The sequence below is a fragment of the Schistocerca serialis genome, chromosome 6 (assembly GCF_023864345.2).
Source record: "Schistocerca serialis cubense isolate TAMUIC-IGC-003099 chromosome 6, iqSchSeri2.2, whole genome shotgun sequence".
Taxonomy (NCBI): domain Eukaryota; kingdom Metazoa; phylum Arthropoda; class Insecta; order Orthoptera; family Acrididae; genus Schistocerca; species Schistocerca serialis.
In genome coordinates, this window is record NC_064643.1 from 348,294,721 (window position 1) to 348,307,895 (window position 13,175).

General features: G+C 37.7%; 1 protein-coding gene across 4 annotated transcripts in view; it reads left to right on the forward strand.

Moving 5' to 3' along the window:
* Positions 1-13,175, forward strand: part of LOC126483794 (myb-related protein B) — a 212,163-nt gene that overhangs the window by 171,744 nt on the left and 27,244 nt on the right. For all 4 annotated transcript variants that reach the window (XM_050106968.1, XM_050106969.1, XM_050106966.1 and 1 more), the window contains exons 6-10: positions 1,723-1,916; positions 2,367-2,530; positions 3,628-3,860; positions 7,289-7,381; positions 7,702-8,004. In XM_050106968.1, coding sequence (XP_049962925.1) covers positions 1,723-1,916; positions 2,367-2,530; positions 3,628-3,860; positions 7,289-7,381; positions 7,702-8,004 — 987 coding nt within the window. The remainder of the gene's footprint in view (positions 1-1,722; positions 1,917-2,366; positions 2,531-3,627; positions 3,861-7,288; positions 7,382-7,701; positions 8,005-13,175) is intronic.

Here is a 13,175-nt window from a genome sequence, read left to right on the forward strand (position 1 = left end):
AATTCCTTCAGAAATTTATTTAAAAAGTAAGTAAATCTTTGTGCAGTTGGTATGTAAATAAGTATTCCTTCAGTATATATAGAAGTTATTTAATGATAGTTTGTTTTATTGTTTGTTGCTAGTAATGTTGGAAATTGTGCAGCTTAATCAAGGTTCTGTTAGCAGTGCAGTGATAAATTGATGTTGGCACTTATTGACATCTTTAAACATTATAGTTTATGGCTAAAATATAGATCCCCTCCTTTCTACATGATACCATATTGGCTCATAAATTCTTGTGTTTGTGCTTGATTTTGCTCTCAACTGCAGTATCAACAGGATGGTAATGTAGTCTGTAATTTACTATCCTTTATGGAACATACAGATATTTGACAATGATCTTTATCATAGTTTTCCCTACAACCTCTGAAGGTAATCTGCGGATAAAAAGTAGAAGAAAATGTGTTTTAGATCTGGTACTGGATAATACAAAATGTACAGAGTGGTCAGAAACAGCCTGAAAAGCTTGTGAGGGTGTTGCAGGGTTGGTTGTGCTGAGGATTAATTTTTAAGAAAAAAATTTGATACATCACACTGTTTCTGAGTTGGCTAGCATTGATGTAAGTCAAACAGGCCTTTCTGTGCACAAACCCAAACAGCCTGCCGGATACAATTATTGTCAGTTGTTCTCGTAGCATAGACGATAATGCGCAAGACAACTCGGCCTTTGGCTTGGGCTTCATCCTTGCTACTGTCCCACGTGCTATTTTTGAATAGCTCTCTTGTTCAGTTACAGGAAACCAAAAGAAGAACATGCTTGGTAACACCGTCTCTGGCGGGCTGCTTGAGTTTGCAAGTGTGTGCAATGGTCTAATTGCTTAACTTGAAAGTTAATTAACTCATAAACAGTGCAACATATAAATTTTTTTCTTAATAATTATTTCTCAACACATCCTATTTATTCTGCAATATCCTTATAAGCGTTTCAGGCTGTTCCTGATGATCCTGTATGTTTTGTATTGGTTTGGTTTATGCTGTAGACTGGAAGCAATAATTACTTCCAGTGACTGATATTAATGAAGAAATGGTGAACAGATCTCAAAGTATTAGCTGCTCTTTATACAGATAAAAGTGAATTGAATGTATTTCAGTGGATTTGTAAACAGCTTTGAAGATTTAACCCTGCTCACAAAACTGATGTTGACACGCATTCTTTGTTTTGTAATGTGTAATTTTGTACTATAATCCATAAAATAAGTGATCTGTTGACATTTGCATTTTATTTATTGCTCAGAGTTGATTGTTGGATACCCTACAAAAAAGATCTTACTGTTTTAGCCTTAACTAGTCAGCCATTTATATTTTAAGAGTGCAAATGCGTGGCAGTGAATATCAGATATAACTTCTCTATTTTGTTTGAATGTTGTCTGTTTTGAACATTCAGAATAGTATTCTGTAATCAGACACAAATCAGGTGAAATAATTGCTAACAACTTTAAGAAAGGGAGCTGCGAAAGTTTTATGATGCGTGTTATAATAGAGTTATCTTCGAATACCCTGTAATACTTCTTAGTATTGAAATTGTGGGTGGGTACAAATGTACTGAGACGCCAGTATTTTTGTAATAAGGAATGTTTAATTGTTGAGATGCGTATTTGTATATGTAGTTGTGTGCTTTCAAGAAACAGGGAAGTATATATGGGAGAAATGAAGGGTTAATACATTTTTGGAACTTTTTAACAGGACAAATGGTCACCAGCCAGCTGTGACCAGCAGACTCCAAATACAAGTTTTCATTCATCAGTCGAGCAAGTTGCTCCATCATGTGGAACCCTGTTTCCTTCTGAGCAACTGCATGAACATTTCTTCAAGTCAGATTCGCCAATGAAACTGGCACGTCCAAATACTCCAGAGTACATTCTGTCATCTCCCCTCAGGTATGTATTATAGCTGTAGAATGATTTTGTTCAGTTCTGCTGGCAAAATACTAGTAGAATAGAAACTACTGGCCATCACGTCCAGGTCCCCCTAAAGAGAGCCAAGTGAACTTTGAGATTGGGGTATTCTTACCAAACAACATTGCCCAGTTTTCAGTGTAATGAGATTAAAAATAATGCTGTAAATCTTTTAGGAGGAGAAAATATCTTCGGCAAACAATTTTAATGAATTTTTCAAAGCATGTACAAAATTTCTAATGGGTTTCAGTTAACAGCGTGATTCATGTAAATATACACCCTCCCTTCAACCCAAAAATTTTTCAGGACACTTTTTTATGCCTTAATTCAACAGTTTTATTTGCTATAGATATTTTTGAACGGTTAATACCTTGCAAAACTGGGAGAGATGTTGTAACTACCCACATCTAATGCATTTGTGTTAAATTTCAGGTATTTCGATATGGAAATGCTATCTCATCCAAGTCCCATGAAATTGGAATCTGATGAGGGTTTTTCTGATGTTAATGTAATGGATTTGGTACATGGAGATGGTTATGGTTCTTCAGACATATCACCAGATAAGAATTTGGAGGATCGTAAGAAGGGGCCGATTGGTATGTGCGCAGTACCATATAATTTATTTTCTTATTTATGTGAGTTTTCGTTTACTTTTAGGTTTCTGTAATTCGAACTCTATACTTGCATATACAATTTTTTTTATTGTTTTCATGTGAATAAATACTAATTCAACAACAGTTTTATAAATGAGAAATTCTTTTTAAAAGCTCTCATGTTATGGATTATGTGGAGGTTGTGAATCATGTTAGGAACCAATTTTGAGTCTGTAGCTGTAGTTGAAGTAAAGATGGAATGATGTGGATGTTTTTGGAATTAAAATGGTGAAGAGGAGGAGAATAGAATTTGCATTCAAGTTTCAAAACTGACCAGTTATAGGTCACTTTCTCCACTCACCAATGATTAATAGTTCTCCATCATAATTTTTTCCATTTATTATTTTTATCGTGAGAAATACCATATATTTCATGTATTAGTGCAACATCCCCTTTGTGGAAATGCCTGAGGTTGAGAGATGGTGTCTTGATGATTGATTTGTTAATAGGAAACACACACTTTTGGTTTATTTCTGTTTTATTGTATAGTCACTGACAGGAAATTTGTATACCATGCTGACCTTGGGGAGCGTAATCATCTCTCTGTTGTTGGGACTCATATTGTGTGGTGTTGATTTTATGTTACTTGCTGCAATACTTAGCACTGAAGCAGAAAATGCAGGTTTACGAGAGAAAGAAATAAAGAAAGAAAAAATAGGAATGTCGATGTTTTCATAAAATTACCATTGCTAACTCGGAAAATTAATATAAGAATTTCTGTAAAATTCAGCAAAGTGTTTTTTTTCCTCCATTTCTTAAATACTAATTAGTGCTACACTGTTTTTTATGTGAAACATCAAGAGTTTTAGTCTCTATTTGGTCTTGGAAAAGTTGAGTGTGTTGTAGGTCTAATGAATGAAATATGGTGTATAATGTTTAAAATATTAAGGATAGGATAATTAATTTGATGAATTAATGTGACTGATAGTTAAATACAAGAAATTATTTGTGTGTGACTAATGTGTCCATTTTTGTATTGATATTGTTCATATTTTTACCAGTAAAACTAGCATCTAATCTTCCTTCTGTGGATGACACAGGTTTGCGATTTGATGGTCAGACAATCCAGAACATACAGTCAGAGCTGGCAGCTGCTGGTGTGGTTAGAACAGGGAGCCTGATTCCATTTTCTCCGAATGTTGTTGCAGCAGCCAAGATGTCATCTCCACCGCCAATATTACGCAAAAGTATAACTCGAAAGCCAATAAAAGTTGAGCCATGTGACAATTCCCTTGACAATTTTGCATTGAGTGAAATGGCTGCTTCTTATCAGGTATGTTGCAGCTCACCTTACCTTCAAAATATTTGGAAGGAACTTGGGGAAGTGCATGGAAATAGTTTGTAGTATTAGGCCTAAGATAGTTCCCTAAAGTAAATAAATGTTTTTACTACAGATACGTCAAACATACATGTTGTTTACCACTTGGTGAAGGCAGTTTTAATATAATTGGAAACTAAGGCAGTGTAATGTGTTACTCATACGTAGGCTCAAAAATCTCGACCACTTAATACAGTGTTACTATTCTGTTACATTTTAAGGAGTGTTGGCAGAAATATTGTTTTGATTCATTCATTCAGTCATTGTGTTCTGTGGATTCCTTCAAGATGTATAACATTTAGTTATGTGGAGCAAAACAGAAGCAAATTGTAGAAATTTAATCTTTATATTGTATTAATAATAAACTACCACTATACAAATCTTCTATCCATCCTTATGGCTGCATAATTTAATTAAGCTTCTGCCTTCTGAGTTATAGGAAGTAGCTTCTGTTCTTATCATATTCGTAGATTATCATTTACTTGATTGCATTGGTTACAGTGTCTGAATGACACTGATTCACACCTCTCGACTTTAATTTCTCTAAAATTGTTGAAATATACCTTCACATGTGGGAAGGAAGCATGGCACTTTATACAAGAAATTTTAATTAATTTCACCCCCCCCCCCCCAAAAAAAACAAAACAAACAAACACACACACACACACACACACACACACACACACACACACACACACACACACACACTCTTCTCTTTGTTCCTAAATTGCTGACTTGGCAATTCTTTGATGCCTCGCAATGTGTCCTATCATCTTATTCTTTGTTTTAGTAGACATGTTGTGCCATTAATGTCTTTTCTTTCCGATTCTGTTCTGTATCACATCATTAATTATCTGATGTACTCATTTGATTTTCAACCTTCTTTTGTAGAACGATATTCACAATGGTTCTATTGTTATTGGAACTGCTTTAGTGCACATTTCACGCAAGGACAACTGCAGACAAATGCCTTCAGAGAAGACTTTTTGTGCTATAGTCAATTTACATTTTATAGTCTTTCTAGTTCAGATGTTGTCATTTATTTTATTGCCCAAATAGTAAAACTTATCTGCTACTTTTAGTGTTTAATTTCCTAATCTAATTCCTTCAGCATCATCCGATATATTTCGACAACCTTGGCTTGCTCTTATTTTACTTTCGCTGATGTTCATCTTACAGTCTCTTTTCAAGACACTGTTCATTCATTCAACTGCTCTTCCATTTATATTACTATCTCTGACACAATGTCATCAACAAACCTCAAATTTTTATTTCTTCTACCAGAGCTTTAATTCCATCCCCAAATTTTTCTTCAATGTCCTTCACTGCTAGCTCAATATGCAGATTGAATAACATTGGGTAAAGGTAAGAACCCTGTCTCAATTCGTTGTCAAGTGCTGCTCGTCATTATGTTGTTTGGCTCCTGTCTGGTTTCTGTGCAAGTGGTTGATAACATTTCACTCACCGTCTTTTATTCCTGCCACCCTCAGAATATCGGTGAGTGAGTGTATTCCAGTCAACATAGTCAAAAGCATGTTGTAAATCTCTGAGTGTTGTAACTGTAGGTTTGCCTTTCTTCACTTGATCACCTAAGACAAGTCACAGGGGTCACTATTGCCTTGCATATTCCTATAATTCTCAGGCACCCAAACTGATCATCCATGAGGTTGGCTTCCACCATTTTTCAGCTCTTCAGCACCTACCTTCTGTGGAAATGAAGTTATTGTATTCTTCTTGAAATCTGTGGGTATGTCTCCCAACTTGTATGTTCTGCACAGTGCAGGCCGAAATAGGATATTTTCTTGGCATCTTCAGTAATTTTGAGTGTGTGGTTTACTCAAAATGTGTTTTTTAGAGTTAAGTCTTTAAGCGTTGTGTCAAATTATTCTTGCAATATCACATCTCCATCTCCCTATCGCTTTCCGTAATGTTATTTTCAAGTTTGTTTTCTTTGTACAGTCCTATAAATTCATTCCACTTTTCAGCCCTCCCTTCTTTGCATAGCATAGTCCTGGAATATAAACTCTTAATATTGATACTGGTATTTCTCGTTTCTCCAAATGTCTTATCAGTTTTCTATAGTGGCATCTATCTTTCCCATAGTTTTGCATGCTTCCTACAGATTTGCATTTCTCCTCCAGCCAGTATTGCTCTACAATTTTGCACTTCTGACAAGCTTATTTTTCTCCAAGTCTGTATTCCCTTTTCCCTGGTTTAGTTCCTGTTTATTTCTGTGCATAGACGGGTTTCGAGATAGGCAGCACTTAACAACTTGGCAAGAGGAAGTTTTTCCTCGCCATTTGGCTGTCAGTTTTCAGACATGTTATTGTAATTGTAATTTTATTAACCCTGTAGACTATACATTGTGTGTGAAGCAGCACATGATGATATAGGACAAGTAAAAAAATGGAAAAATGGAGATGAGATGATCCATATTTTAAAAAATTATGGTAGTGAACTTGTAATGATACAAGTGTTCATGTTTACATGTGTAATGTCAAGAAACAGAAGGGGTGGGGGGAATATGAATGAGCCTTGTTCCTTGTATCATATACTATATAGACACACACACACACACACACACACACACACACACACACACACACACACGCGCGCGAAGTAGAATAACTTTAGTCATGTCAAAAAAAGTTCTTTTCTACAACATTTCCTTGTACAGAGTAAAGGAGCCGGGGGGGGGGGGGGGGGGGGGGCAGGCAATGTTGTACACAAAATTTTTTGAAAATATGATGCAATTGGATAAATTAAAAATTGCTCACGAAATGGTGCCACGCACAAACATATACTAGGTTAAGAAAATGTGCAAGCTTCAGGAGCCAGTAGTCGCTCCTCCTCCTGGCAGGAGAGTTCAAAGGGAAGGAAGAGGACTGGCAAAGTTTAGCAAGAGGGGAGAGTTCAGAAAAGTCACACAGAACCCTGGGTCAGGGGTGACCCACCAGGTGGGATGAGAAGGAAATTTTTTATCATTATTGCTTGAAAATTTTCAGTTGTGTGATTTTATGGGTAATGATATTGGTGATAGTTGTACCTGTTTGAAAGCTGCCGCAGGTTTGCCTGTGATATTTTCACCGTAGCTTATGAGCATTCCAAAGCCAACTCAGTTTGTTTTGGCATGCAACTGATCATGGTTGCTAAACTTAGATGTAATTCAGCTGAAGTTACCATCTTTACTAGGGGAGGAATCTTAAACAACTACAGACATATTATACACATGAGACATTAAACTTCAGCTGCAAATTTAAGGCTGTAAAAGTAAATGTTAGTTGTAAAAATTGTCGTATAGCAACTCAAGAGGAAATTCTTAAACTGTTTTTGCTGTTATAATGTGAGAGGCAGTTTTTGTATGTATGTTGAAATTGTTTCAGGCATCTGACATGAGTGATTCCCCAGCATACAGTACAAATCTGCTTTGTAGTCCATCAACACCTGGGAAATCAGTTCCATTCAGTCCTTTGCAGGTAAAACTTGAAAAGTAAAGAATGTTGTAAACTTATAAATATGAAAATTTTTTCCAGTTAAACGTTAAGTGAGAGCACTGGCAGTCTGTGGCAACATACTGTTACCATTTTTGTTAATACTGTGTTTGAAAGAAAAAAAATATTTATTTCTGTCAGATGTCACAATTTCCTTCTGTAGAGTTTTCTCTTTTAGCAAAGCATTTTTGTTCTAGCAATTAATTTTACTTTACATGACAGTCATTTTAGTGGAATGAATTTATTCTCAGATTAATCCTACTTTTAATTATTATGACTAATACAATTATTAATTTTATTTGCAGTTCCTGAATACCAGTTTTTCGCTTGAAGACAATTTTTCAAGTCCTTTCCGTCGCTTTGCTACTGGCCAGTCCACACCTGTTCGTGGTGGCGGAGCTGATGATGCTCAACAAGAAGATAGTCCTGGACCATTGTGTACGCCTAACCCTCCTCTCCCAGTTGGTCTCTTCAAGAAGGAACCATCTAGCAAAGAACACTGTACGCCAAGCAAGTCGAGGCGCAGTCTGCTTAGTACACCACGGACGCCTACTCCTTTTAAGGATGCTTTGGCTGAATGCCAAAAGAAGGGCGGTGTGAACTACATGGTAAGGTGGATTATTAACATAATACATTTCTGTGCTTTTTTTGGTACTAACAAGGGGAAGGCCTCAGACATGGCCAGCCAATTCGGCTCAAATTTAGCAGGTTGCTTGTGTACGAAACGAAGGACTCTTAAGATATTTTGGCTCAACACCCCCACAATTTTGAGAACATCACCCCTAAAGGCTTTAACGAGCAATCAACTCAAAATTGGAGGGATCGATAGATAATTGTAAATAGAGCATTTTTCATCATCAGGTATGGGGTCCGCAAACGCAAACTTTTCCAGAAATCGAGGAAAGAAACTTTTACAACTGCCGCTTCTGTACCCAAATGGTAAATGCTTTTCGCCGACAGCGGTGATAGTGCAACGGCCGATCTAACTGGCTGGGAATCGGAAAACCCGGGTTCGAATCTCGAAGAAACCTAGCGGATGTTCTTTTCATTTGTATTTTTCCATATCTCAGTTGATACGGATAGGAGGGTTAATAAGGTAAGTAAATCAATAAACAATGATGATGATAAGGTAGGCAAACTAATTTCCCGTGAGTTAGTAAAGTATTAAACTTTTAAGCCTTGTCACATGAAAACAACTCCGAGTAAGAATGCTGCGAATTCCTCACGAGGGATCACAGGTAGCCTACCACGTGATGCTTGTTTACTGCGAGGCACGGGACAGAACGCACGCGGGGAGAGTTATGTTGTCCTGGTTGCCTCTTCGTCATATCATAGTTGTGAACCTGGTGTCCAGCACGAACCTTATAGACGTCAATCATAAAGAGCTGTTTTCTGTCATTAGGCTGCCGAGAACCTTGCGGATACACTTAGTGATTTTTCCGTTGTTAATGCGCCGAATGAAATACGTTTTGTGAATGAATGATTACGGTGTTCTTCCGTAAGTAACATACGATGAGTACGGTATGTAGTTTGTAGTAATTATCTCGTCTGTTTATGCTTTAGTAACTAGTTATTGTTTGTGGTGTCATATCTTTCAGGTGCTTAATCTGAATAATGGAAGATGTACACCCTTCGACTAGCGCTGTAATATATAGTTGGGAGCCTGTCACAGACGATGGCAAGCGGGAAGTAACCGATGCTGTGTTTTGGTTTGTAAAAGTGTTGCAGGACAGATGCATTATCAATGCACTACCGGAAGCAGGCAGTTCTGTTTCTCGGCGTTTCAGATTGATAGGAGCGGCTATCATCGAGCAATTTTTGGAGCTGACGAATGAAATGACTTTTGTTGATACTGAAGTACTATACCATGAAGACGAAGCAGAAGGTGATTCAGTGGAAGATATCCTGACTTGTGAATCGCAGAATGGTCGTAACACTTCGGAAATCTCCACGTCACTGGGAATGTGTGCTTCATCTGTTCCCGATGAGTATTACGAACCAGTTACTAAACAATTGAAGTGCGGTGCTATACTCCTTGGAGTGAAAGTAAAAGCAGTAGTGCTAGCCAGGAATCATCCAAATTGGAACTTACAATCACTGAAAAAGAATGGAGCAACAACAGCCCTGAAAGGGAAGAAGGACTTGAAATTGTGGGAAAGTGATATCGTTAAACGAGGGACAAGATATGACAAATACCAGGCGATAAATAAGTGGACATATGACCGATTTGTCGTAACGAGAATGTAACAACGAGAATACTTCAGGAGTGGGCTGCAGGGGCAACACTTCAATATACAGCCAACAAATATTTTACATTTGCTGCATCATTATCTTGGGCAAGATACGTAATCAGCATGGTGTCAGAAAACATCGTTCTTGTGCAACGCAGCTAGCTCTTTATCCGCATGAGGTAATGACCACTATCAACAAGGGATCTCAGGTTGATTCCGTATTTCTGGATTTCCGGAAAGCTTTTGACACCGTTCCTCACAAGCGACTTCTAATCAAGCTGCTGGCCAATGGGGTATCGTCTCAGTTGTGCGACTGGATTCATGATTTCCTGTCAGGAAGGTCGCAGTTCGTAGTAATAGACGGCAAATCATCGAGTAAAACTGAAGTGATATCAGGTGTTCCCCAGGGAAGCGTCCTGGGACCTCTGCTGTTCCTGATCTATATAAATGACCTGGGTGACAATCTGAGCAGTTCTCCTAGGTTGTTCGCAGATGATGCTGTAATTTACCGTCCAGTAAGGTCATCCTAAGACCAGTATCGGTTGCAAAGCGATTTAGAAAAGATTGCTATATGGTGTGGCAGGTGGCAGTTGACGCTAAATAACGAAAAGTGTGAGGTGATCCACATGAGTTCCAAAAGAAATCCGTTGGAATTCGATTACTCGATAAATAGTACAATTCTCAAGGCTGTCAATTCAACTAAGTATCTGGGTGTTAAAATCACGAACAACTTCAGTTGGAAAGACCACATAGATAATATTGTGGGGAAGGCGAGCCAAAGGTTGTGTTTCATTGGCAGGACACTTAGAAGATGCAACAAGTCCACTAAAGAGACAGCTTACACTACACTCGTTCGTCCTCTGTTAGTATATTGCTGCGCGGTGTAGGATCCTTACCAGGTGGGATTGACGGAGGACATCGAAAGGGTACAAAAAAGGGCAGCTCGTTTTGTGTTATCATGTAATAGGGGAGAGAGTGTGGCAGATATGATATGCGAGTTGGGATGGAAGTCATTAAAGCAAAGACGTTTTTCGTCGCGGCGAGATCTATTTACGAAATTTCAGTCACCAACTTTCTCTTCCGAATGCGAAAATATTTTGTTGAGCCCAACCTACATAGGTATGAATGATCATCAAAATAAAATAAGAGAAATCAGAGCTCGAACAGAAAGGTTTAGGTGTTCGTTTTTCCCACGCGCTGTTCGGGAGTGGAATGGTAGAGAGATAGTATGATTGTGGTTCGATGAACCCTCTGCCAAGCACTTAAATGTGAATTGCAGAGTAGTCATGTAGATGTAGATGCAGATGTAGAAATTTCAAATCAGAGTATAAATTTCTTCAATGAAACGTCACTAAATACGTCTCTCATAAGGAGGTACAAAATATAGAAGATATACAGAAAGTGGTGGCTCTTTTCAGCACGCAAGCGGCGTCACTTATAACCAGTTTTAATCGTGATTACATGATCAACACTGATCAAACAGGATGCGAGTATCGGGTGAACATTCGACGCACGTTATCACATAAGGGAGAAAAACGAACCCTTGTCGCAGTTGCTAGTAAAAAAAAGTATCACATTCGTACATGGCGCAATATGCCATCACAGCCTCTGGAAAAGTGTTGTCTAAGGTTTTCCCGTGTTTACAATAAACTAATGTTACATTTGGTCCTCGGGTTATAGAAGAGGTCAGTCGTTGAACCGACTCATTGAAAAATGTTTACATTACCTGCTCCAAATCCGGGAAACTGACGAATGCGATTTACAGAACATTTCTTGAGAATGTTTTAAAACCATACGTTTCTGATAGCAAGTTTTGTCTAATAATTGGTTTCCTGGAGTGTTCAAGTTAATACTACAATATATGACACAATGTTTATAGATGGCGAGGGTCAGCTGACGTGCACAGTAAAAGCAATAACGCCAAACTGCACACCTGTGTACCAGCTGTGTGATGTTTATTTCTATCACATGGTTGAAAACTTTATTTGCAGGCTTCAGAATTGCAGCGCAGTGTGCTTCTGGAAACCCAGCGGGAATTGCACAGCTGCAATAACTATTCACAGCATAATTCATAACTAACTTCCAGCACCGATTTTTCAGGCAATGAAATTGTATGTGTGGTAAGCGGCAAAATTAATTCCCGAAAAAGACATATTTTTAAATGTAAATCAAGTTTGTTTTCCGCCGACTCTTCGGAAGGAACAGTGTAGCTGTCGAAAGATTGCATTCATTAGATGTTCTTGGCGCTGTGAGTATATGTTTCGAATGTTTATATGACAAGTACCATCCATTTAGTTGTTTGAAGAAAAGTGAGGTCACGTAACAGTGACTGGAAGAGCCATTGTAAAGTGACGTGGAGTAACATTTTAGTTGTTTACTATCCCAAAAGGTTTGAGAAATTTATTTGCCTACCTTATTATTATCATTCCTTATTGATTTACTTACCTTATTAACCCTCCTATCCGTATCAATTGAGATATTGATTAATACAAATGAAAAGAACAACATCCGTTAGGTTTCTTCGAGATTCGAACCCGGGTTCTGCGATTCCCAGCCAGTTACCTTGGCCATTGTGCTATCGGTGCTGTTGACAAAAAAGCGTTTACCATGTGGGTATAGTAGTGGCAGTTGTAAAAGTTTCTTACCGCGATTTCTGGAAAAGTATGTGTTTTTGGACCCCATACCTGATGATGAAAAATGCTCTATTTACAATTATCTATCGATACCGCCAATTTTGAGTCGATTGCTCATCATAACCTTTAGGGGTGATTTTTTTAAAAAATGTGGGGGTGTTGACCCAAAATATCTTAGATTCCTTCGTTTTAGGTTGTGCACAAGTGACCTGCCAAATATGAGCCGAATCGGTTGGCCGTGTCTGAGGCCTTGCCCTTGTAAGTTGCATGACTGTGTGTTGGGAGGTGGAAGTGTATATTAATTTGATAAGTTAGTAAATTTGTTCTGCAATTTTTCATGGCTGGCTTGTTTCTAGTGTGTTGTAGAGCAGTGATTCACATCAGTATGTAATACAGTGTGAATGGCAGCATTTGAGCCTCCCTAAGTTGTTGAGTTTGAATGTCTTTGTCTATGGAACCATGTCATGCCATTTACAATTGATATGCAGCCTATTAATATGGAAAATAAACTCTGTTGCCTAATATCCATTGTGCAGTGGGAACTGTAAGAAAATAATCATAAGAGCAGTTTGTAAATTTAAAATGCAAGTAAGGGATGCCTTTATTATGCTCACATAAATTTATTGGTGATGGTAAGGTGAAAGGAGGTAATGAAACAGACTGTCTTTAAAGAATTTTTTGTAGTAAGATAAATGTACCACCTAAGTTTTAGTAGCATTAGATTATTAGAGAATGTTGCTTGTACGTTAACATTGAAAGTTGTTCCGTTTTTATTTCGAGGGTAGTAGTGACAAACAAATTTGTATTGATAGTTTGTAACATAAAGAAAAAAATATTGTTTAAATGTTTTAGTATATTTTGATGTGTTTGTTCATGACAGAGGAGGATATGGAGAATTGTAGATATTCGTTTCAT